Source organism: Sapajus apella, unplaced genomic scaffold (genome assembly GCF_009761245.1).
Source record: "Sapajus apella isolate SASKATOON/1434 unplaced genomic scaffold, GSC_monkey_1.0 scaffold62, whole genome shotgun sequence".
In the NCBI taxonomy this organism is placed as follows: Eukaryota; Metazoa; Chordata; class Mammalia; order Primates; family Cebidae; genus Sapajus; species Sapajus apella.
The window spans coordinates 18,679,739-18,706,717 of record NW_022437002.1 but is presented as its reverse complement, the minus strand read 5'-3'; the positions used below and the strand labels follow the sequence as shown (position 1 = coordinate 18,706,717).

Genomic DNA, 26,979 nt, shown 5'->3' with positions numbered 1-26,979 from the left:
AATTACAATGTAAAATACATTTCTTACTGTGAGTCATGGTGAAAAAGTTTGAAAAACACTGCATTAGAATAATCTTTTTCTCATTTTAACATCACTAAAATTGCTTATAATTGATGTGACAGGAAAATATTGTGCTATTTAATTGGCATCATTTTCTGATGCATGAAATAATGGTGCATCTTAAGATATGATGTCTTAGATTTGATAAAATGCAATAAGCTTATACTTAGAGCTTAAATTTTTTATTCTATAAGTGAAAATGGATACAAAGAATAGATTGGAGCAACACTGTGTAAAAACCAATACATGAGGCTTCAAGATTGAAAGGTGAAAGCAGCTGTGCAAGTGGAGGTTTTGTTTTTGTTGTTGTTGTTCTCATGGTACACCTGAGAGTGAGTGGTCTGAAAATGAAATTCCTGTCGGGCGTGGTGGCTCACATCTATAATTCCAGCACTTCAGGAGGCCGAAGCAGGCAGATCACTTGAGGCCAGAAGTTCAAGACTAGCCTGGCCAATATAGCAAAACACCATCTCTACTAATAATACAAAAAATTAGCCAGGCATGGTGGCACATGCCTGTAGACCCAGCTGCTTGGGAGGCTGAGGTGAGAGAATCCCTTGAACCTGGGAGGCAGAGGTTGCAGTGAGCCAACATTGTGCCACTATACTCCAGCCTGGGCAACAGAGCAAGATCCTGTCTCAAAAAAAAGAAAGAAAGAAAATGTAATTATCTCCTTTTTAGATGGTTTACATATGAAAGAACAGCTATGCTAGGATGCTGTCAATGTATAGGAGCATGACCAAAAAGACTAAAATGTGTTCAACAGGCTTTTCTCTAATTTGTGGGTACAAGTTCTAAGAGCATCATTTATGAAAAGTGTGGATTAATTAAAGCATAGAGTGACTAAAGGCAAAGTTTTATGCAGAAAATGTTTTTCTGCTCCAGAATCCCAGGTGTAGAATGTACTTCTGAGAAGTATAGCCTTGAACTTAAAGATTGAGTGGAAGACTCAGAACAACCCATCTCTATGATCAGAAATAACTCAAAAAAGGATTTACTGGCTATGACCTTTATCAGAGATCATGGCTAAGAGACAAAATAATCACTTTCAGTTGTTGTGGGCCTTTTTTGAAGGGAGTCTAATTTGGTGGAGGAAACATTAAGATTGAACACTCAAAAAGACTCTAGTCTGCTGAAGATGCCTGCCGTCAGTGTTGTCAGAGATAAGCAGTATCCTTGGATAACACATCTTTCCATTTCTTACTCTTCTATGGCTTAGTGTGGAATAGGTCAGGACAGAGCACAGTAATCCCAAACAGGCCTAATTTTGGGAAGAAATCCCTCATATCCATAGTGGCAGGTGGAGAATGGACTCTTGGTACTAGTACATGATAGTTTACTGACAGAAATCTTATCTCTGCATCTCAGAATCTTAGAGGAAAGTTGTTGTCTTATAAAGAATAATTTTTATTTTTATTTATTTATTTTAAGATGGAGTCTCACTCTGTCACCCAGGCTGGAGTGCAGTTCAAGCAATTCTCCTGCCTCAGCCTCCTGAGTGAAAAAGTTTGAAAAACACTGTATTAGATTACAGGTACCCACCACTATGCCCAGCTAATTTTTTGTATTTTTAGTAGAAATGGGGTTTCATTATGTTAGCCAGGCTGGTTTCAAACTCCTGACCTTGTGATTCGCCTGCCTTGGTCTCCCAAAGTGCTGGGATTACAAGCATAAACCACCATACCTGGCCAACAGTAACTTTTAGAACAGTGTTAAATTTTTAGAACAATTATTATAAAAAGTGGAGAGAAGTGAGGTCTCACATGCAAAATTATTTAATGAGATTGAGTGCCTCACCTAGCTTGGTGACCTTTTTTCTTATGAGTAAAGTGTAGATTAATATCTTGTCTCATCATATATTTCAGACAGATGCCTTGGGGAAACAGCCTGTGAGCAGAGGATTCACTAAGGACAAGGTAGGTTTTTAATTAAATATAGGAAAAAGTTTGAAGTCATATGGGACATCTATAACAAGAGGTTGCAAATTTGAACATCAGTACTGTGGTTCAGTAATTTTGTGTAAGGTGTTTTTCCAGCTGTGGAAGTGAGAAATATTTCTATGAACTTTTGTGTCCTTGACCATGACCCCTAGCATTAGCAGTTCTATTAAAAGTAACAACCAAACTTTCTTCCCTTACTAGCTGCAAAGTGTTGCAGGACTCATTGGTAAGGGTGAAGCGTTTGGAAAGTACATGGCGACCTAATAGATACTCCTAGGGAAAAGAACTATGAAAACCTGTCTGGGCTTGGGGGCTCACTTTCTCTGAGCATATAGGTTTTCTTATACTTGTTTTCTACTTGTTGGAAATCTGTTTCACTGTCCTGACATGTTTGCCACAGGCTTAGAGTTAAGCTGTTTTTTTTTGTTAATTATAAGTGTTCATTGCTTTTTATTTTCTCTTTCAAGACTCTCAGTTCAATCTTTAACATTGAGATGGTAAAAGAGAAAACTGCAGAAGAAATAAAACAGGTAATGAGTGAAAATGGGTTGGCATACTCTGTGAAAATGTGAATTCTGTGAACCAAATCTGAGAGTACATTTTCTGACACCTCTTTCTAGCCATAATGAAAAGTAATAATAAAAGGCAAAAGTGATGAGTTACTTGAAGAACAATGTCATAAGAAAATTTGTCATCTTTGTCACTCTCATATGTCCAATCAACTTGTATTTCTCCTTTCTTTTTCATTCCTATAACCCACACCTCCTGTAACCCTCATCAGTATCTATACCTGGATTACTGCATTCCCTTTCCAAATAGGTTTCTCTGCTCCTATTTTTTTTTTCACTCCACCCATAATATTCTCATCAACTGAGTCCTCTGAAACTTTTCCTTTCATTATGGAGAAGCATAGTATGTGGGTTTAAAAACACAGACTTTAGGACCAAGCTGCCAGTTTTAAGTCCTAGCTCTGCCACTTACTAGCTATAGGACTTGGACAAGTTAATCAACTTCTCCGGGCCTTAATTTCCCTATTTAAAGTAGACCAAATAGTAATACTTAACCTCATAGAGTTATTTGGATAATTAAATGAGTTAACATTTATAAAGCACTTAGAATAGTCCCTGTCACAGTTTGAAAGTATTATATTTATGTTTTTAAATAAATGAAAAATACTATGTTAGGAACCTGGTCACAAGTGTTCAGTGACTTCCTATATTCCTTTTCTTGGCATTCATAGTTCTCCATTATCACAGGACCTTCTGCAGGAAGCTTCCTGAACCCTTTCCTTCAAAGCATTTATGAGCTATCTTGCCTGTTTGGTCATTTATATTTTTATACCTGTGATTCTTTTCTCTCTAATTCTTCTCTCTAATAAGCTTTTTTTTTTTTGCATTCTTTATGTTCCATGAATTATGTGTTAGGTAGATTGAAAGGATCAAAATTATAATAAAAGCAGCATACTCTGTATCAGGTACAATGCCTAATACTTTATATGCATTATTTCATTAAATTCTCTTAACTATCCCATGAAGTGGGTGCCATTATTCCCAGTTTACAGTTGAGGAAACTGACTTAAAGAGATTATGTAATTTAGTCAGTGGTAGAGCTGGGACTCAAACCCATGTCTCTTTGACTCTGCATGGAAGTTGTGCCAGTTGCCATGGGTGCCAGCATCCAAAGGATGCTATATTTTTTATTTAGCACACATTTAATACATATTAATTAAATGTCAGACTCTGTGCCAGATACAGAGATAAATGAGAGAATCCTCATCCTCAGGAGTTTTAGCCTCCACAAAACAGATAAGATCAACACAGCGTTCTAATTTCTGTTAATAGAGGCATATACAAAGTCCCAGGGAGAACTCAACCTATGCCTTTGGGAAGAAGTACCTAAGGAACATGGATACCAAACATGTCATTTAGGGGAAAGAGAAGCTAGGCCCAGGAGGCCTGATCATATGATAAGTATCATTGAAACCTGTAGTTTTAGGTACAAATTTGTTTGTTGAAATGAGTAGCTAAATTCAACTGTATTAAGAAATAAATATCAGTCTCATGAATTTCAGTTTTGATTCATAAACTATCTGCTCATATCATAAATTAAATAAAAATAGTCAGAATATACTGCCCTTAAAATGAGAAAACAGTGTTTTGACATGCAAAAAAAAGAAAAGATGAAGACCTTATGCCACATTGAGAGTAGTTTCCATAGGTCCTAGGAGTTAATAGTCTTTTTTTGCTCTGTGTTGGTTAGATGGATCACACTTTGATTAGTATCTTCAGTTGGGGCCTCATATTTTAATAGGAATGTTGACAAAGCAGACCAACTCTAAAGGAGGGTGACCCATTCTTCAACACTAGGTCACTCAGGTGTCACCTTAGTTATGATACCCTCTCCTACTTCTTTTTTTTTTTTTTTTAATAGTTTAATTCAATGGATGTTTATTAAATAATAGCCAGGTAAAAGGCAGTGGGCTGAGTTTAATGATACTCAAATAAGCTTACAATCTATTCAGGTAATAACAGTCACTATATATTAAAATGAACAAGTACCCTCTCCTACTTCTATGCCTTTGTTAGTGTTGTCATTCTCTGCTTTGAATGTGTCTCTTATCTCCTTCTCCTGCCCTACCTGTTATCTTCCCAGCCTCCTTATTTCCCTACTAACTCGTGATCATTGTTCAGGATGCAGTTCAAGTGTCCATTTCTCTGGCACTCTTCCCTACCCTGGGTGAAGTGACTCTTTTGTATTACATGTTCCTTATTATGTCACAATCGTCTACCATTCAACCAGCATTTCTGAGTACTTTTTGGGTTGCAAGGCATTGGTGACAATACAGCAGATACCTGCCAGTGGGAGTTAATTGAATCATTAACTCCCAGTGGGAGTTAATTGAATCATAATTTCCGAAAACTAGTGAGGGAAATAGATCCATATGCAAATGATCTTATTATGAAGTAGCATATCCTAGGCATCTTAAGAGATATGTAAAATATAGAAGCAGGGAGATAAAATAAATAAAATAGAAAAACAATTCATAGGAAAACTGACTAAAATGATCAAGGGAGACTATATGGAAGAAGCATATAGGTCCAGCTTCAGGGGACAGGAAGAATTTAGGGGTTCAGAGACAGGGAGAGAAAGCCTTTCTAGTTAGAGCCAATAACATGTGAAAAGACATGGGAAGGCAAAAACAAATAATGGTAGTAAAAAATAGGAACATGGAGCATCCATATGTTATTAATATGATGGTAAATGATAAAAAGATACTTGCCTATATGCTACATCTATGTATACTATAAAAGAAAAAATATTGTTAAGACATACTAGAAAGAAATAACTCAAAATAATAGTGATTTTTGTTAGGGTGGTGAGACTATGGGCATTTTTTTCTTTTTCCCTATTTTCTAATTTTTAAATTTTATTATATAAATTTTTATTCCCTGCCTTTTGGTATTGCATCATAAAGGTCAACTATACCTTCCTTGTTCCTTAATGCTAAGCAGAGGTAGGACTTCTGATTGGTATATACCATAGTCAGATCCAACAGACCTTATCTCTTCCACATGTAGAAGACTTTCTGGAAGCAACATTTTAAAAGCTGCCTATAAGATGCCAATAATAGCTAATATGGTTTAGCTGTGTCCCCACCCAAATCTCATCTTGAATTGTAGTTGCCATAATCTCCAAATATCATGGGAGGGACCCAGTGGGAGTTAATTGAATCATAGGGCTAGTTACCTCCATGCTATTCTCGTGAGATCTCATGAGTTCTGATGGTTTATAGGGGGCTTTTTTCCCTTTTACTCATTCTTCTTCCTGCCACCATGTCAAGAAGGATGTATTTGCTTCCCCTTCCACCATGATTGTAAATTTCTTGAGGCCTCCTCAGCCCTCAAGAAACTGTGGGACTGCAAGTCAATTAAACCTCTTTCGTTTATAAATTACCCAGTCTCAGGTGTATCTTTATTAGCAGTGTGAGAATGGCCTAATACAATATCTAACAAAAGCTAACATTATTTGTAGTGTTTATTCTGTGACAAGTGCTGAGCTAGGCACAGACCTACAATATTTCAGCTAGTCATGACAATTCTGTGAGGTTATTATTGCTATTTTGTTGATGTTATTTTGGGAGTTTTCAGTAATTTGCCCAAGGTAGTATAGCTAGTAAATGATTGGAGCTGAAATTCGCATCCAGGTCTGCCTGACTCTGAACCCTGAACTCTAGTTCTGACTCTCTGGGAAGGCTCACAGTTGGCTGGGGAGAGTGGGTTTGGGGAGGAAAGAAAAATGTGAAAAAAAAAAAAAAAAGAACTTGTCTATCACACATAAGGCATTTATTGAGAGGAATGATTTTTAAAGTCACAGAATCAGTTTCTCTGTCAGGAATTTGTTACTAAGAGTTATAGTTTCATCATCTAGAAGAGCGGATTGTATTAAATCTTTTTTGTAATCATGTGCTAGTAATGAAAGCATTACGTTGGGTTTTTCCTCTCTGTTATCAAATAGCATATTACTCTGAACAATGAAAACTATCACCATTTCTTGCCACATGTTGAAAAGATTACCCACATGTCATAGACCCCCTCTCTTTTTTGTACAGATTTGGCAGCAGTATTTTGCAGCAAAAGATACAGTCTATGCAGTTATTCCTGTAAGTAGTTTGGAGGGGAAAATGAAAGTGTTACAACTTGAAAGTCAGTTCTCTGACCTTAGCAGGCAGTTGCCTTTACTTTTCCTATGTTTATTGCCTCTTGAGAAGCTGCACTTTACAGCGCTGAGAGTTTTTATTATGCCCCGAGCACCAGAGATTGGAAGCTCCATATGGTATATTTATGGTTCTTGTTTTCCTTCATTCTACTTTAAAAATGTCTCTGAGTCAAGCCTCTGACAAGGGAAGGTGGTATAAGTTCATGTTGCTGAGTAATTTCCAGATGTCTTTTTCTTTTCTTTTTTCTTTTTTTTGAGACAGAGTCTTGTTTTGTCGCCAGGTGCCAGGCTGGAGTGCAGTGGCGCAATCTCGGCTCACTGCAATCTCCGCCTCCTGGGTTCAAGCAATTCTCCTGCCTCAGCCTTCCGAGTAGCTGGGACTACAGGTATGTGCCACCACACCCAGCTAATTTTTGTATTTTTTAGTAGAGACAGGGTCTCACCATGTTGGCCAGGATGGTCTCGATCTCTTGACCTCGTAATCCACTTGCCTCGGCCTCCCAAAGTGCTGGGATTACAGGCTTGAGCCACCGCGCCCAGCCTTTTGTTTCTTATTGATGTTTTCCAGCCAAGCTGTTGGAATTTAAGACAGGGCCTCTAGCATAGCATTTTTCCCTTCTCGTCTGTAAGTGACCTATACCTGAGCTGACTTGGAGCTTCTTCCTACTCTTTCTCTGGCAATTCTCCTTAGTAAGTGGCATTTTCTTGGTCTTTCCATTCTTGAAATTACTCATAGAGATGATCAGGCCAAGCACAGTGGCTCACACCTGTAATCCTAGCACTTTGGGAGGCCGAGGCATGTAGATCACGAGGTTAAGAGATCGAGACCATCCTGGTCAACATGGTGAAACTCCGTCTCTATTAAAAATGCAAAAAAAAAAATTAGCTGGGCATGGTGGCCCACGCCTGTAGTCCCAGCTACTCGGGAGGCTGAGTCAGGAGAATTGCTTGAACCCAGGAGGCAGAGGTTGCGGTGAGTCGAGATCGCGCCATTGCACTTCAGCCTGAGTAACAAGAGAGAAACTCCGTCTCAAAAAAAAAAAAAAAAGATGATCACCATCTACTGCTTGACCATTAAGGTCTGTGACAGAGAAGGAATGCTGCTGGCTTCTCTGGTTTAATGTTGTTTTGCTGGCCTCTGCTATAATAAAGCATTTGAAGTACTGGATTATCAGCTAGTTCTTTTTCTCTGAAGGAGGGTGGGGGCTTAGTTTCTATCAAGCACACAAATATATACTGAGATTACATGAGTAAGTATAAGCTTAAGGAGGAAAACATAGACAGAAGGAATTTGTTATAAAGCCAGACCTTTTGGTGGTTATGATGGTATCACTCTTTTTTTTTTTTTAATCTCTCATACATATATACCCTTATCCTTCATGAATTCAACAGCCAGAAAAAGAGTCTGTACTTTTCAAGATGTTTTAGATCTCTGGTACTGACTCACTGTTTGAACAGGCCTTCTCAGCTCTCCCTCAAACTGACTTAGTGACTTGATGTCTCTGACCCTTGTCAGAGTTTCCTGGAGCATTTGGAGCATTGGTGTACCAAGTCTTTACACATAATTCTGACAATAAACAGCAAAACAGTTGTCTGGTTTTTCTTGTCTTTCTATCATGAGTAATTTGTAAATGATGATACTTAAAAGACTGTTTTAGTTGTATTATAATTCTAGAATTCAGTCTTGGTGAATTTAAATGTGATTATGGCCTTTTGTGTTTTATTGTTTGTAGGTTAATTTTATTCTTTTCCAACCTGCAGGAAGAAAAGTTTGATTTGATCTGGAACCGAGCTCAGTCCTGTCCAACAGTAAGTTTCTGGTGACCACGTAAGGGTTGCTTATCAATGTTGCCAAACAAGTATTTTCCAACCAATCACATCATATTTTATACTGTCTCATATGTTATAGTGCTGCCTTAATAAAGATGCTCACATGTTGATTGTATTAATAAGTGACGTTTTCAGCCCTACAAAATGATGTGGATTTGGCCCAATAAGCCTCTGGCTTTTCATCTCCTACCACGTCAGCCCTTACTAATGCAGATCTTAATCTGTCAGTACAATTACATTTCAGAAGGCACCTGAGACCTTAATCTTTTCAACGTCTTTTTTTGGGAGTTTTATTATTTTTAATTGACACATAATAATTATATTTATGGAGTATAGTGTGATATTTCAATACATGTGTGCAGTGAGTAATGATCAACAGGATAATTACCACATCTGTCTCCTCAAACACTTATGATTTCATTGCATTGGGAACATTCAGAATCCATTCTTCTAGTCGCTATTTGAAACGATACAATAAGTCACTGTTGATTATAGTACTTTATAGTACCATAGAAGACTAGAATATATTTCTCCCATCTAGCTGTACTTTTGTATACCTTAACCAAAAGGTTATTGGCTATTCCCTCCTCTAGTAACCACTATTCTACTCTATAATTCTATGAGATCAGTTTTGTGTTGTTTTTTTTTAAGCTTCCAACATATGGGTGAGAACATGTGGTATTTGTCTTTCTGTGCCTGGCTTATTTCACTTAACATAATGTTCTCCAAGCTCATCCATGTTGTCACAAATGACAGAACTTGTTCTTTTTTGTGGCTAAATAGTATTCCATTGTGTTTAGATACCACATTTTCTTTATCCATTTATTTGTTGATGGATGCTTAGGTTGATTCCATATCTTGGCTATTGTGAATAGTGCTACAGTAAACATGGGAGTGCAGATATCTCTTCAACATACTGATTTCCTTTCCTTTGGATATATATCCAGTAGTGGGACTGCTGGATCATGTGGTAGTTCTCTTTTTTTGTTTGTTTTTTTTATTTGTTTGTTTTTTGAGACGGAGTTTCACTCTTGTCCAGGCTGGAGTTCAGTGGCACAATCTCAGTTCACTGCAACCTCCACCTCCCAGAGTCAAGCAATTCTCCTGCCTCAGCCTCCTGAGTAACTGGGATTATAGGCATGTGCCACCATGCCCAGCTAATTTTGTATTTTTGGTAGAGATGGGGTTAACCATGTTGGTCAGGCTGGTCTCGAACTCCCAACCTCAGGTGGTCCACCTGCCTCAGCCTCCCAAAGTGCTGGGATTATAGGCATGAGCCACTGTGCCCGGCCTCTTTTTAGTTTTTTGAGGAACCTTCATAATGTTTTCGATAATGGTTGTACTAATTTACATTCTATCAAAGTATATAAAAGTTCATTTACAGATGAGGTCTCACTGTGTTGCTTAGGATGGCTTTGAACTCCTGGCCTCAAATGATCCTCTCACCTCAGACTCCCAAAGTGCTGGAATTGCAGGTTGTCTTTTTTTTAATAATAGCTGTTCAAACTGGGCTGAGATGCCTATTTTATTGGCAGTTTTCTTCACAGTTTTTTTGGCTATGTTATCCTGGTAATATGTGCCTAAAAGGAATTAAGAAATTGTTGCTGACATACTGAGCTGCCAGAAGGCCTAAGGGAAAAGGAGTAGGTGAGGTAGACCAGCTAACTTGGCGTCAGTAATGATTTCTAGGGTCTTCAAAAAATTTTTGGAAACCTTACCGAAAAGCAGAGTATTCTAAGTAAATAGAAATGATATATACCATGTTCATGAATTGGATGGCTCGGTTTGTAACATTTTGTTTTCTTTTGTTTTGTTTTTTGAGACAGGATCTACACTCCAGTTGCCCACACTGGAGTGCAGTGGTGTGGTCATAGCTTACCATAGCCTCAATCTCCTGGGCTCAAGCAGTCCCCCCACCTCAGCCTTCTAAGTACCTAGGATTACAGACATGCACTCCTATGCTCAGCTAATTTTTTTGATTTTTAGTAAAGCCAATATATCACTTATGTTGCCCCGGCTGATCTCAAACTCCTCAGCTCAAGCAATCCTCCTGCCTCAGCCTCCCAAAGTGCTGGGATTACAGGTGTGAGCCACTATGCCTAGGCTTTCATATTGTTAAGGTGCCAGTTCTCTCCTAATTGATCTCCAAATTAAATACAATACCAGTCAAAACCCCAATAGGCCTTTAAGAAATTGATGAGCTGGTTTTAAAATTTTACTTGGATATCCAAAGGACTTGAGATAACTAAAACAATTTTGAAAAAGAACAAAGCTTGAGGACTTACATTTCCTTATTTCAAGACTTATTGCAACGATACAGTAATGAAAACAGTATGGTATTGACACAAAGATAGACATGTAGATTAATAGAAGAGAGTAGAGTCCTGAGATAGATGAACATATGTGGTTGGTGGTTTTTCAACAAAGGTGTCAATAAATTAGAGAAAGGGTATTCTTTTCAACAAATGCTGCTAAAACAATTGAATATCATGCACAAAAAATGAACCTCTATTTTTACCTCACATTACATACGAAAATTAACTGAAAGTAGATCACAGAAGTAAACGTAACTTCTTTTTTTTTTTTTTTTGAGACGGAACTTGTGTTTTCACCCAGGATGCAGTGTGGCATGATCTCAGCTCACTGCAACCTCCACCTCCCAGGTTCAAGCTATTCTCCTGCCTCAGCCTCCCAAGTAGCTAGGATTACAGGAGTCTGCCAGCACGCTGAGCTAATTTTTTTATTTTTAGTAGAGACAAGGTTTTTGGGGTTTTTTTTGAGACAGAGTCTTGTTCTGTCACCCAGGCTGAAGTACAGTGGTGTGATCTCAGCTCACTGCAACCTCTGCCTCCTGGGTTCAAGCAATTCTTGAGCCTCAGTCTCCTGAGTAGCTGGGATTACAGGAGCCCACCACCACACCCAGATAATTTTTGTATTTTTAGTAGCAACAGGGTTTACCATGTTGGCCAGGCTGGTCTCAAACTCCTGACCTCAGGTTATCCACCTGCCTCAGGCCACCATGCCTGGTCCATAATGTAACTTCTAAAAGAAGAAATCTAAATTACCTTGGGTTCGGCAAAGATGTTGTAAGTCCATTACAAAAAGCATAAACTGTAAAAGAAAAAAATCGCGTTGGGCAATATAGTGAGACCTTGTCTCTATTTAAAAAAAAAAAAAATTCAAGCACCTGTTGTCCCGGATGCTCCAGAGGCTGAGGTGGGAGTATCACTTGAGGTGGAAGTTGCAGTGAGCCCAGACTAGACAACAGAGTGAGACCCTGTCTCAAAAAAATAAAAATAAACCAGATGTGGTGGCTCAAGCCTGTAATTCTAGCACTTTGGGAGGCTGAGGTAGGCAGATTACTCAGGGTCAGTAGTTCAAAACCAGACTGTCCAACATGGCAAAAGCTCATCTCTACTAAAAATACAAAAATTAGCTGGGTGTGGTGGTATGTACCTGTAATCCCAGCTACTCCAGAAGCTGAGGCAGGAGAATCACTTTAAGCTGGGAGGTGGAAGTTGCAGTGAGCCAAGATCACGCCACTGCATTCCAGACTGGGCAACAGAGTGAGACTCTGTCTCAAAAAAAATAAATAAAAATAAATAATTTAGATTTCATCAAAATTAAAACATTTTATTTGTATACCCAAATAGCTTCTACATTCATAGCAACATTAGTCACAGTAGCCAAGAGGTATAAGCAGCTCAAGTTATGTCAGAAACTCTTGTAACTCAACAATGGGAGGATGGACAGAAATGGACAAAAGATTTGAACATTTTATAAAAGAATAGCAGATTAGCACCTGAAAATATGATGCGTGACATCACTAGTCATAATGGGAATCTAAATTACAGCCACAGTGAGATACCATTAGAATGACTAAAATTTCGAAAACTAATCATACCAAGTGTCGGTAAGAATGTGGAGCACTTGGAACTCTCATATACTGCCAGTTATATTGCAAAATGGCACAAGCACTTCAGAAAATAGTTTGGCAGTTTCTTTTAAAATTAAGCATATACCTGCTATACTAACTAGCCATTCCATTTCTAGATATTTTCCCAAGAGAACTCAAAGAATATGTCCATCGAATGACTTGTGCACAAATGTTCAAGCAGCTTTATTTGTAATAACCAAATCCTGGAAACAATTCAAATGTCTAGTGCACAGAAATTGTGAAGAGAGAGAGAGAGAGAGAGAGAGAGAGAGAGAGAGTGTGTGTGTGTGTGTGTGTGTGTATGTGTGTGTGTACATATACAATGGAATAACATTTAGCAATAAAAAGGAATGAACTGTTGGTACATGCAACAACATGGTGTTCCACAAGAGGGCCACAGGTGGAAAACAACCCCCAAATACTGAAGGACCTGAAGCCAAAGAAGGAGGCAGGCAAATCCAGTTTGTGGGTACAGGATGATTTATTGGGGGAACTTAAATACAGAAGTGTAGTATTGGGTGGCTGCAAGACAAGTGTATCTCCACACCACAACTAGACAGACCCAATATATCTTACATCTTGGGGAAAGTATACATGCTCTGGAAGGAATGTATAGGTGGATACAGTCATCCACCTACAGCTATGATTTCTGCAACAGCATCAAGGATTGTTTTGGAAGAAACTTACAATGAATAGATGTTTCTACATAAAGAGTATTACATCAACTAAGCATTTGGGAGGCATTCCTGGACTTGGGGTTAATCAGAAGTCACATTGTGGACTAGCATTTAAAATAAAGTCACTCTTGTCCCCACACATGGATAGATCATGAAACAATTATGCTGAGTGGAAGTAACCAAACCAAAAAAAATGCTTATTCTGTGGTTCCTTTTTTTTTTTTTTTTTGAGATGGAGTTTCTCTCTGTCGCCCAGGCTTGAGTGCAGTGCACTCCAGCGATCTCCGCTCACTGCAACCTCTGCCTCGGAGTAACTGGGACTACAGGCACTCTCAGCCATGCCCGGCTGATTTCTTATATTTTAGTAGAGACGGGATTTCACCGTGTTGCCCAGGCTTGTCTTGAACTCCTGAGCTCGGGCAATCTGCCTGCCTCAGCCTCCCAAAGTGCTGGGATTACAGGCGTGAGTCATCGCGCCCAGCCCTGTGGTTCCATTTTTACAAAATTTTACAAATGCACACTAACCTATAGTGGCAGAAAGCAAATCAGTGGTTGCTTAGGGACAGTGAGGGACAGGGAACTATGAACCTCAAAAGGACAAAGAAAACTTGGAAGTGGTAACTATGTTCATTATGTTGATTTTGGTTATGGTTTCACAGTACACATATGTCATACTCATCAAATTGTATACTTTAAATATGTGCAATTTGTTGTATTTCAAGTATACCTCAATAAAGCTCTTAAAAAAAAAAAAATTCCCTAGCAAGGGATCATCTGTCAGGTGGGCACTAAGTTTACCTCATCTAATAATAATAAATTGAAGCCTGAGTGGTTGGCAATAAGAAGATAATTTTGTGACTAATGTGGATTGGGCTGCCTTATACTTTTGTTACCATTCTCTTCTCCACTACTCATCCCCAATTCTAAGCACCTTGAGCATAAAACTTACCATTTTTTGGTGTTTAGTCTGGAGCCATGCTCCAATATCAGCCTCATCCAATAGAATATGAAGTCATTAAGCAATTGGAACAAGAGCTAATTCAGCAGCATTAGAAAGTTTAGAAATTAAAATGTGGCCCGCCGAAGTGGGTGGGTTACCTGAGGTTGGGAGTTCAAGACCAGCCTGACCAACATGGAGAAACCCCATCTCTACTAAAAATACAAAATTAGCTGGGCATGGTGGCACATGCCTGTAATCCCAGCTACTCGGAAGGCTGAGGCAGGAGAATCGCTTGAATCCAGGAATTGGAGGTTGCGGTGAGCCAAGATCACACCATTGCACTCCAGCCTGGGCAACAAGAGCAAAACGCTGTCTCAAAAAAAAAAAAGAAAGAAAAAAAGAAATTGAAACGTTCATCAAGAGAAGGATAGTGATAAATTTCTACAGTAGAATTCCATACAACAGTGAGAAATTTATGAATTAAGAGTTACAGTTATCAACATGGATAAATCTCAGAAACATAATGTGAAGTAAAAAAAAGTTACAAAAGGATACACATACTTTGATAAGATTTAAGTTTTTAAACTTATAAACTACTATTTTTAAAATTTTTTTGTAAAGATAGGGTCTCACTATGTTGCCCAGCCTGGTCTCCTGGGCTCGAGCAGTCCTCCTGCCTAAGCCTCCCAAGTAGCTGGGACAACAGACGCATGCCACCACACCCAACTATTTGTGTTTTTTTTGTAGAGACAGGGTCTCAGTATATTGCCCAGGTTGGCCTCAAACTCCTGAGCTCAAGTGGTCCTCCCACCTTGACCTCCCAAAATTTTGGAATTACAGGTGTGAGCCACCATGCCTGGCCTGTAAAGTACTACTTCTTACTTACAGTTATATACATATACATTAAAAGTATTAAAATATGAAAAAGAAGGACAGACACACCAAATGCAGGATAGATGTTAACTCTGGGATGGGACTGGAAGGGAATGCAGAGGGAACCTCTGTTGTATTTCTGATGCTTTCTTAGGTGGATTGATAAGTACATGAGTGTTTATTGCCACATATGAATTTCTTGATTTTAAAAAAACGTTTTAGGCTGGGAGCAGTGGCTCACACCTACAATCCCATCACTTTAGGAGGCTGAAGGAGGTGGATTGCCTGAGCCCAGGAGTTCAAGACCAGCCTTGGCAACATGGCAAAACCTTGTCTCTATCAAAAACAACAAAAAAAAGTAGCTTAGTGGTGCACACCTATAGTTCCAGCTACTTGCTTGGGAGGCTGAGTGGGAGGATCACCTGAGCCTAGCACATCACGACTACAGTGAGCTATGATCACACCTGCACTGCAGCCTGTACAATAGAGTGAGAGCCTGTTTCAAAAAAATAAAAAATGTTTTAAAAACCAAATATGGAGGAAACAGAACAAATGTTAAAGGTGGTTTGGATATAGAGCAAATTATTTTATTTATTCATCCATCTCCTTGTGTATCTGTTTTTCACAGTTTCTGTGTGCTCTGCCAAGAAGGGAAGGTTATGAGTTCTTCGTAGGACAATGGACAGGTACTGAACTCCACTTCACTGCACTTATAAATATTCAGGTAGGTGGCTTGTGCCATTCCTCTAGAGAGGACTACGTCTTGGTGGGACTAGGGACCCTTGCTGAGGCTCAAGAACGTAGAGTATCTGCTGACTCCCAGCATTTATTGTTGTGGCACTGATGAATTGTCATACTTTTTATGTTGGGCTAGTTTTCTAGGCCCTCCTCAATACCTAGAAATTGGAAAAGACTCCAAAACACCTTCTCTGACTACTTCTGATTCTCTTTTGTCTCTTCCCCAAACCTCTAATTGTATATGCTGCATGTGCCTCACTTTAACAAACATGCCTGAGTTATGATAGTTATTTTTTTAACCCACGCTATAAGCCACTTGAGGAAAGCTCCAAGTCTTAAATGTGTTTTATTAACTGAGTCAACATCTCCCAACATGCTAAGTGAATAGTTTGTTTAGTAAATGTTATTTTGTTTGCTTCCTTCCTTTTTGTTCTTTATTTCCAATAAAACAATATTAACTTTTAAATACTAGATTTAACCCTAACTTTTAAATATTATGGGATTGTGTTGGGAACTGTGCTAAGGCTTGGAGATCTACGAGATAAGATCCCTGCCTTCATGGAGCTAATATTCAAGTATAGGAGAAAGATCCAGAAACATAATTACAATAAAAGTGATTAATATAATATTAGAATAATAACCAAAATGATCAGTATAACATTAGAAGTATGTTCAAGAAAAATGAACTATTGCAAATACCCTAGTGATAGTTGGATATATATAATTAAAAAGACTCTTGCTGAAATTTTAGAGATAAGGTCCAGGAATCTTCTTTTGAATGTAGTTGTTTCCTCCTGTACTGTATAGGGACTTTAGCTTTGAACCCATCCTCTCTACTTGGTCTAGACTTGAGGTTTAGTAACCACTGCCCTGATCATTCTTCATAAAATTATGGCGATTCCATCCTCCTTCTCCCCTTCTCCCCTTCACGCCCCCCACCCCCTGCCCTGACCCAGATTATATTTTATAACTGCGCATTACAAATCTGGCTCATGTGCAAACTCTCCAGCTCCTGCTACAGCTTAAAAGAGCTCAGTCTTCAGAGCCAGCCAAGGGGAGTAGATTTCAGCTGTGAAATGCACTAGTCCATAAAAGTGGCAATTACACAGCCATCTTACTTTCTTTAGAACTTGATTTGGTAGCTGCTTGTGCCATTTTGTTTTTAAACATATGGTCACAGTGATGGATTCACTGCCTACTGTAAATATTTTCTGGGAAAAAATCCAAACCTTTTCCAGTTGAAGACATAAATAACACTGTGCAAACTGTCAGTTTCACTGTGACTTTGCAGTCCTAACCTTACTGCCACATACCAGTCCTCCAACTCACTAGCCACCCAAGGAGCTGTTAAAAGCCAGAATTTCCTCTAAACTCTCTATTGCTTTGAAATTGTAGTTTGTTGTGATGGTACCTTATTGAGCCTTGATAAGCATTCCACCTTGCAGACCCGAGGGGAAGCTGCAGCCAGCCAGCTGATTTTATATCACTATCCTGAACTTAAGGAAGAAAAAGGCATAGTGCTGATGACTGCAGAAATGGATTCCACATTTCTGGTAAGAATTAACTTGTAAAACTCTTTGGATTTACCTTGTGGCACTGAAGGTATTACTCTTCTGCTGAAGCTCAGGAAATTTCAGAGAGCTACATATAGCTTGTTTCTTATTTATTTTAAAGTTGACAGTAAAGTTGTCTTGCTCAAGATCTTCCGATCTGAGGTTAGTACAGATCCTTAATCATTTATTCACAATTCTGAAACCCATGGGCTCTGAGAACAAAATGTTTTTGTTCTCATTTTGTCACAAAACCTTATGTAAACTTGAACTCATTTGGTAACTAAATTTTTAAATTGATGTGAAACTATTTATATAATTAATCCCACTTGGTATGGTGTATTATGCATTTTACTAGGGAAATATTAATGTGTTTGAGTATGGGGAGTCACATAATATACATATACAGTGTCTGTACCTATTACCTTTCTAAAATTCAATAATTCTGAATCCAAGACACATCAGGCCCTAAGAGTTTCAGATAAGAAATTATAGTCAAGTAAATGGCTTCTTAATTATAGGGAAGAGCTGTAGGGGAGCCTAGGATAGCTGTCAATATTTTATCTTCCTTCATACTGTTCGTGTGTACAACATTCATCATTTATAGTGATTTTCTTTCCTCCTTTTCCCATTCCTGGATGGAAATCACTGAGATAGAGCATTGACCATATGCTCATAGCTAGTGATGCCCACTATGTTCTCTCTGCACATCCAGGTGCCAGGAGCAGTGTTGTGATTTCTATACATTCTGTTTGTCTAGTCCTTGCTCATTGTGATCACATTTAGCTGGGAAAGGTTAAGTTCAGAATGTCCCCAAACAGTGGACACTTCCTTCTAAGTCTTCATTGCAATACCCACTTATTTTTTCTCTTTATCTTACCAGCTGCATAGGGGGAAAGAAGTGATGTCACTCAACTAATATCATAGTAGCAGTAAGCCACAAACCTAGGACACAATGAAGATTCTACTTCCCTATTCTTGAAGCTATTCAGTTCCATCTCTCCCATTCTTCCTTCCACATAAAGGCTTCCATTCATCACATCAACTGAAAGTTACCCAAAATTCTGTCCAAAAATATAGAGTTGCCATTAACTGAGATAGGAAAGATTGCAGGAGGAATAGGTTTGATAGGGAAATCAGGAGCTCACTTTTGGATGGGTTAAATCTGAGATGCCTATTAGATATTCAAGTAGTAGGCAATTAGATATATGAGCCTGGATTCATGGGAGAGGTCCAGGCTGGATATGTAAATATGGGAATTGTCAGCATACAGATTGTACTTAAAACCATGGGACTGAATGAAGTCACCAAGCAAGTAAGTAAAAATAGAGATGAGAAGAGAACTAAGAACTGAGAGAGGGGTCTTCATCCCTTGAGAAATGAAGAAGCATCATCAAAGATTAAGGAGGAATGGTCGTGAGGTAGAAGGAAAATTAAGATTGTAGAATGCCCTAGAAGCTAAAATTGAATGTTTCGAGGAATAGGGATGATTCAACTTACCAAATCTCCCTTGTTTATTAGGGCAAATGAAATGAGGGCTGAGAATTTACTGATTTCACAAACATGGAAGTCACTGGGGGCCTTATAAGAGCAGTTTCATAAAAGTGTGATTGGAGTAGATTTAAGAGAGGATGGAAAGAGAAACCATGAAGAATCAGCTTAGAAACTCTTTCAAGGGGCATTTCTATAAAGGGAAGGAGAGAATGGGGTATTAGCTGGAGGTGGAGAAGTACAGCCAAGGGTATCTTTTGTTTCAAATATGAGAAAGATAGCATCATATTTGTATGCTGATGGGAAAGGTCCAGTAAGAGGCTGGGCACAGTGGCTCATGCTTGTAATCCCAGCATTTTGGGAGGCTGAGGCGGGTAGATCGCTTGAGCTCAGGAGTTTGAGACCAGCCTTGCCAACACGGTGAAACCTTGTGTCTACAAAAAATACAACAGTTAGCCAGGCATGGTGGCATGCAACTTGTAATCTCAGCTGCTCAGAAGGCTAAGATAGGAGGATCACTTAAGCCCCAGCAGCAGAGGTTACAGTGAGCTGAGATTGCGCCATTGCACTCCAGCCTGAATGGCAGACCCAGACCCTGTCTCAAAAGAAAGTTCCAGTAGAAAGGGAAATAATTGGGGGAAGAAGTGATATATTTGAGTAGGCAAGTCTGGTAATGCAGGTTGATTTTTTTTTTTTTTTTTTGAGACGGAGTTTCACTCTTGTTACCCAGGCTGGAGTGCAATGGCACCATCTCGGCTCACCGCAGCCTCCGCCTCCTGGGTTCAGGCAATTCTCCTGCCTCAACCTCCTGAGTCGCTGGGATTATAGGCACGCGCCACCATGCCCAGCTAATGTTTTGTATTTTTAGTAGAGACGGGGTTTCACCATGTTGACCAGGATGGTCTCGATCTCTTGACCTCGTGATCCACCCGCCTCAGCCTCCTCAAAGTGCTGGGATTACAGGCTTGAGCCACCGCGCCCGGCTTGCAGGTTGATTTTTACCAGGAATATGATAGCAGGAGAGAAGCCAGGGTGTAAAGACATTGATATAATTAGATGGATAGAGGTAGTGGTATAAGTTTTCTACAGATAGCTCAGTGAAAAGAAAGAAAAGTTATCAGCTGAAAGCAAGGTTGGGAAAATGTTGGACATTTTAGTCAAAAAGAGGAAGTACAAAATTGTTGTCTAGGACAAGCGTCAGCAAACTACAGCCTGTGGGCCAAATCCAGCCCACTGCTTGTTGTTATAAGGCCTGCAAGTTAAGAATGTTTTCTATCTTAGCCGGGCGCAGTGGCTTACACCTGTAATCCCAGCACTTTGGGAGGCTGAGGTGGGTGGATCACCTGAGGTCAAGAGTTCAAGACCAGACTGACCAATATGGTGAAACCCCATCTTTATATAAATAAATAAATAAAATAAAAAAGAATGTTTTCTATCTCTTTAAATGGTTAGATGGAAAAACTCTTTATTGTTATAGAAATAAAGAAATTATTTATTTAATAATAAAGACTATCATTAAAGAAAAGTAGTATTTCAAGTTTTATTGGAACACAGCCGTGTTCATTTATTTACATATTATCTGTGGCCTGAACGAAAGTAAAGGTGAATGCAAAGCAATGATTATTGACCAGAGAATGGAAGCTGGGTCATAAGGAAAGTGAAAATATAAGGGAGGTTAGAGACAATACGAATTTTGAGTCCTAGTGGGTTGTGGAAGTTGAAAGTGAGCAGATAGGAAATAATTTGATCATGCAAGTGAATGACAAAATAGAGAGTGTAGTATATTTTCTGGTCTTTGGCAAAGCGCACATCTAATCATATTAAAAGTGGATCCCAGAGGTCAGAGGAGGCCCATTCTGCTTTTTGCCATTTTTACCACCTCACTCTGGTGGTCTCAAACTGCTGCACAGTTCTCATCATTGTTAAAATTTGCTTCCTGGCCTTTTAACATTTGAGAGCATACAAGATAATATATATTTGTGTTGTATAAATCAGCTTGACTGTGAGGTTCCAATGTAGTAAATATAGAACTAGACATGTTAGAACTGATTGTACATGACTTAAAGAAGGGAAACTTAGAAGTATAACGTAAATATATGATCCCCTGTATACTCATGCATGAACTGTGCACTTTAAGCGTAGTATTTCCAACTATGGTACAAAGCATTAACTTCAAATGAATAGAAATACATGGAAACTAGAGGTTTCTTCTGAACTAACTTGCTGAAAAACTAATGGAATATTCAAAAACCTAGCTTTATTTGGCTCCACTTCTATTGTCAATAGATGATTTCATTGAAATGCAGTAAATGCTAGGATAGACATGCAGAAGGCTCTAGGGGTAGAGAGTGGGGTGGTATCCCTGGCCAAAGGGAGTAAGATTTCCTGGAGATGACACCCGGGCTGAACCTTCAAACACCAGCAGGAGTTTAGTCCAATAAAGAAGGGGAGAAATATTTCTGATAGAGGGAATAACATAAGTAAATGCTGAGAGACATAAAATGACTTGGAGTGTTATAAAGAGCTTGGTATCACTTGTGTGTGTGTGTGTGTATGTCTGTGTATATAAGGAGGTTTGGTGGGTTGTGTTTAGAGATTTGGCTTTACCCCAAGGGCATGGAAGGAGTCGTTAAAGGATTTGAATAGAGAAGAACCCATAAGGAGTTGGATTTTAAGACCACTAATCTTAATTATTTGCTTCCTAAACATTCTGCGGTTCAAGTCTGGTCAGTATGATAATTTAGAAGTCAGTTGCAATAGTCTGCACAAGAAGTGGTCAAAACTTGAACCAGAGCAGTGGTAATAGAGATGGAAGAAAGAGAATGACCCCAGAAATATGTAGGGAATAAAATAGGCAGGACTTGGTGCACTGATTATAGATTTGAAGATTGAAAGAGAGGGAGGAATCAAGTTTGTTAAAATACCTCTTTATTGGGCAGCACAGGGAGTTAGTATATTTATCTTATTGGGTCTTGGAAAGGAGGAGACTATTGCTTCATGTTGAGAGCCAAGAGAACAAAAGACAGGGGGAGAATAATGGTGGTGGGGGTTGCCTTTCTATAACCCTCCATGAGAGATAGACATCTCTCCCTGTGTCTTACCTTCCTACTCACTGCACTAGTGGTCTTCAAACTTCTCTTTAAAGTAGTAGGAGGATCCCTTTATCCAAACAAAATCTGATTATGTAAAACCCCAGGATATGACAGCTAAAACAGAGGTGAAGGGACCTGAGGCACCTCCACAGAGCCCCTAGGATTCTATAGAATAGTTTGAACAGCAGTGTTCTAGGATGAACACAGCTGAACTTACTCCTGCCTTCACCACCCCCAGCTTCAGATAAAAGTTGATGTCAGAGGCCCTGTAGACCAGGGGCTGAGAGAATGGTAGTATCCTCAGATTATGGCAGTGCACTTGCTTCAGAAATGATTTGCTCTTGAGGCATCGGTGAATTTAAGAAAGGTAAAATGGATGAAGTAGAGTTATTGACCTTAATCAATCTTAATTATCTTGCCTTACCAGAAACAAAAGCAGGATGAAATGGGGGGAATACCAGCCAGAGAGTCTAGAGGTCTGATCCTGGCTGTGACCTTGGCTGGCTACTTGACCTTGGGCCCATCCCTGAACCTCATCTATTTTGGTTTCCTAGCCTATTAAATGAGAACTGGGTGATCTCTGAGGTCCCTTCTAGCTTTAAAATTCTATTAATTTGAAGTAGCCAGCTTTTTGGGAAAAGGTTTTTGATTGAAGATGCAGTCTCAGAGATTAGTGCCTGCTCATGAGAAATGACCTGAAAGTCCCACAGAGGGAATAGAGGTAGAGCACAGCCTGTTATTTATAAACCCATCTTCATCATTTTCTAGCTAGACATAGCACACTTTTGGCAGTCAGTCTTTACTGGGAATTTTTCATTATCTTTTGAGTTTTAATTTTGGATGAACACAGTGATAATAATGGACAAGTACTTCTGACCAACTGGAACTGCAGAATGTATGGCAAAAGTTGGGGTTGTCTGAGGTGACTCTTTTGCAAGGTTTGAAAGTGTACACTATGTCCTTACCCCCATCTCTCTCATTTTTTAATTTTTATTTTTATATATTTTTTTTATAGATAGAGTTTTGCTGTGTTACCCAGGCTGGAGTGTACTGGCATGACTATAGCTCAGTGCAGCCTCAAACTCCTGGGCTCAAGTGATCCTCCTGCCTCAGCCTCCCGAGTAGCTAAGACTACAGGCTCATGCTACCATATCTGGCTAATTTCTCCACCTCTGTCATGTAGAGTGGCCTGTTACTGAGCTTTAAAGAAGGCGGCCCTTTCTCTTCCCTGGGCCCTTGCTGACGTATTAGTTATAAATGGCTGCATAACAAATTACTACAAAACCTAGTGGCTTAAAACAACAAAATTACCTCACAGTTTCTGTGGTTCAGGAATTGAGGAGAAGCTTAGCTGAGTGATTCTGGCTTAGAGTCTTATGAGGTTGCTCTCAAGATGTTGTCTAAGGGTACAGTCATCCAAAGGTTGATTGGGCTTGAGCATCCACATCCAGCCCTTCTCACATGACTCTTGGGAGAGGCCTCATGTCCTCGTCATGTTAGCTTTTCTATAGGACTGCTAGAATGTCCTCACAACATGGCAACTGACTTTTCCCAGAGCAAGAAAGATAGCAAGAGAGAAGCTACAACCTTTTATGGCTTGTTAGAAGTCATTCTCCATCATTTTTCATAGTCTTTTTTTTAAGAGATAGGGTTTCACTGCATTACCCAGACAGGCTCAAGCAGTCCTCCCACCTCAGCTTCCTGAGACTACAGGCTCATACCAATGCCCCCAGCCATTTTGTCATAGTCTATTTGTTAGCAGGAAATCATTGAGTGTAGCCCTCACTCAAGGAAAGGGAAATTAGGCTCTATCAAAGGGAGGAGTATCATAAAATTTGTGGGCAAATTTTGAAACCATTACAGCCGGCTCTGGGAGTACTTTTCTGACCAAGGTGGTATCATAATAGGTTTTATTCAAGTGTATGTCTGATTAGTCAAGAACTTAGTTCTCACTCACAAACTGGTTCTTAGAGCTGGGTAACCATTGCTCTCTTATTTCCCTTTTGAGACATATTTAACAATTATTAAGGAACTGGATGAAGAGGTATAATGTGAACATGTACATTAATTTATTCAGTAAACATTCACCAGATGTCACTGTGTGCAGAGATATAAAATAAACCACGGTCTATGTCTTTGAGGAATTTGTACTAGGGAAAATAGACAAAAAAAGAAAAAAATATAATACAGTATGATAAATACTATGATAATGATAAGCAGAGGATGATTTGGTACACAGGGAAGGGGCACCTAACAAAGACTACGGACATCAGGAAGTTAGGGAAACTTTCTAAAAGTGGTGACTCTTGGGCGAGGGCCCCCACCCAACACAGAACTGAGACAAGAGCTTTGTGGCCCTGTGCAAGAAAGGACCTCATTATTCTTTTTACCTTACCTCACAGAATGTTGCTGAGGCACAGTGCATCGCCAACCAAGTTCAGCTCTTCTATGCTACTGACCGGAAAGAGACCTATGGGTTAGTGGAGACCTTTAACCTCAGACCAAATGAGTTCAAATATATGTCTGTCATCGCTGAATTGGAGCAAAGCGGACTTGGAGCAGAACTGAAATGTGCCCAGAACCAAAATAAGACTTAGAAGTGTACAGGTTGGCCCTTTACTATAGTCCAAAAAAAAAAAAAAGGACTATGAAAAATGATGGAGAATGACTTCTATCAAGCCATAAAATGTTGTAGCTTAGCTCTTGCTAGTTGGCTTAGTCCTTGATAGTCTAGAGCCCACCCACTCCTCAAGAACTTAAGAGCTCAGCATCTATAATGAGCAGTTGGTAATGAGTTGCCCTATGTCTTACTGCAAGCAGTCATGGAGATGAGCCCTATTACTTGATATTCAGGAATGAAGATACCCGAACATTCTGATAATTATCTCAGCATACTTGAGGTTTCCTTTTTTAAGTGTTTGAAGTTACAACAAAAGACAACCAAGGACATACAAAACATCTGACTTATTTTGCACAGTGTTAACAGCACAGTTGCATTCTGGCCATTTTGACCTCATAGCTCCCAAATGATGAGTTTGTCATCTTTATAAAATCATGACAGGATAATAAGCTTGAAGACCTGCTATAGTTAGAGATGGGCTTTAATGCTTCCCATGCACCAGTCAGCTGGACAAAAGCATAAGCCAAACATCCTGTTCACACTGTAGAATAACCAGATATACCCATCAAGATTAAGACTTCATCTAGATGATGTCCCCTAGAGATGCCTTTAGTATAGATGGCTTGGGGTATCAGCCAATTTCAGATATAGTTAGATAAACAGTACAGGGCCTGCATACTATTAAGCCATAGTTTTTGGCACCCACTTCTCTAACTCCACCTGTTAGAAGCTGTGTGTTTGAAGGAGTGAATCAGTGCAGTGTAAATAAAATGCTTTTGTAAGACGAAGATTAATCCAGATTTGCATGATTTTTTTGAAAACAACTCTAAACATGATACAAAAAAGTGGGTGAAAGCAACTGTTCCCAGATTTGGATGTGGGGAAAATATAGCAATAATTTTTTTTTAAGTCTGGCTTGCAATCTTTGTTCTACAAAATAATGAAATCTAAGTTATGTACTGTCCATAGTATCAGGGCTATGGGCTGATTTTATCAAAAATCATCTTGGGACTCAACAGTTGCTTGGAATGCCAGAAATAAGAAAGTAGCTCTCCAGTGCTGGAAACCCATCTTTTGTTTGTAGTGTCACTGTTGTGGCACCAAGCTCAGTAATAGGAAAGGACAGTGGTTACACACCAGCCTCCTGAACCCAAAGCCTCCAGTATTGTTGTCAGCTGCCTTTACTATGGCATTTCTTTCTCTTCCTTTTTTTCCTGAGATGAAGTCTCACTCCGTCTTGCCTAGGCTGGAGTACAGTGGTGCAATCTCAGCTCCCTGCAACCTCTACCTCCCTGGTTCAAGTGATTCTCCTGCCTCAGCCTCCCAAGTAGCTAGGATTACAGGCACATGCCACCACACCTGGCTAATTTTTGTATTTTTAGTAGAGATGGGGTTTCTCCGTGTTAGCTAGTCTGGTCTCGAACTCCTGGCCTCAAGTGATCCACCCATCTTGGCCTCCCAAAGTGCTGGAATTACAGGTGTGAGCCACTGCACCTTACCTGACATTTCTTTATTGATCTAACATGCTCCACTTTGCTGCTCCTGCCTAAGATCTGGTTGGATGATGCAGAATGTGGTGAGTGGGAATTTAAGCAATATTTGCAGTTTGTGTGTGTGTGTTTTCTTCCAGAAGGCTTTTTGTAGGTTTGGCCTGTCCCTAAGCTCCTTAAATAGAATGGACATTTCACTATTCTCTGAGCTGTGTCTCTTTTGTTGTATCTTTGAGTCTATGTATTAAGAGAGACGGACAGTATTTGTTTAACCTGGGAAAGCTGCTATCTTTTCACTATTTCTCTAAAGTTGAGCTGTTTCCTAATGTAAATTCTGGACCTGCTTCTGGTCCTGGCAGTTTATCTTTTGTGAAACTTGAGTCTTATCAGCCCTTCTATTTTCATTAAATGCCTTCTGACCTTCTGAATGTTTTGGGTCCTAATAATTTTTGACATCACATGGGGTTGTTTTTATGCGTATCCAGTTATGTTTGCTTTTCTTTCCAGATGGACCCACTTATTAGCCTTACATGATACATTGTTACACCTCCACCAGCAGGTGAAGAAATGATGGAAAAGGGAGTAAGAAACAGGGGCCAAGCACGGTGGCTCACGTCTGTAATCCCAGCACTTTGGGAGGCTGAGGTGGGCAGATCATGAGGTCAGGTGTTTGCGACCAGCCTGGCCAACATAGTAAAACCCCATCTCTACTAAAAATACAAAAATTAGCCAGGTGTGGTATCACACGCCTATAGTCCCAGCTACTTGGGAGGCTGAGGTGGGAGAATCGCTTGAACCTGGGAGGAGGAAGTTGCAGTGAGCCGAGACCACACCATTACACTCCAGCTTGGGTGACAGAGTGAGACTCCGTCTCAAAAAAAAAAAAAAAGTAAGAAATGGCCATTTGTTTTAATCACTCCTCCTGGCTTTGCCCTCAGTCCCTACCTGCCAAGAAGGATATGTCCATGGATAATTATGTTGGGCATGACTAAAGTACATGTAGCTGTTCTTTGTATTTATTTACC

General features: G+C 39.5%; 1 protein-coding gene across 2 annotated transcripts in view; it reads left to right on the top strand.

Moving 5' to 3' along the window:
* The window catches only part of ATPAF1 (ATP synthase mitochondrial F1 complex assembly factor 1), a 30,532-nt gene extending 5,274 nt beyond the window's left edge, over nucleotides 1–25,258 (top strand). The window contains exons 3-9 of one of the 2 annotated variants that reach the window (XM_032247488.1): nucleotides 1,926–1,976; nucleotides 2,468–2,530; nucleotides 6,610–6,660; nucleotides 8,478–8,525; nucleotides 15,602–15,697; nucleotides 17,157–17,264; nucleotides 24,247–25,258. In XM_032247488.1, coding sequence (XP_032103379.1) covers nucleotides 1,926–1,976; nucleotides 2,468–2,530; nucleotides 6,610–6,660; nucleotides 8,478–8,525; nucleotides 15,602–15,697; nucleotides 17,157–17,264; nucleotides 24,247–24,441 — 612 coding nt within the window. In that variant the 3' untranslated portion in view covers nucleotides 24,442–25,258. The remainder of the gene's footprint in view (nucleotides 1–1,925; nucleotides 1,977–2,467; nucleotides 2,531–6,609; nucleotides 6,661–8,477; nucleotides 8,526–15,601; nucleotides 15,698–17,156; nucleotides 17,265–24,246) is intronic. The other variant, XM_032247489.1, reaches the window with a different exon arrangement.
* Nucleotides 25,259–26,979: the final 1,721 nt, after the last annotated feature.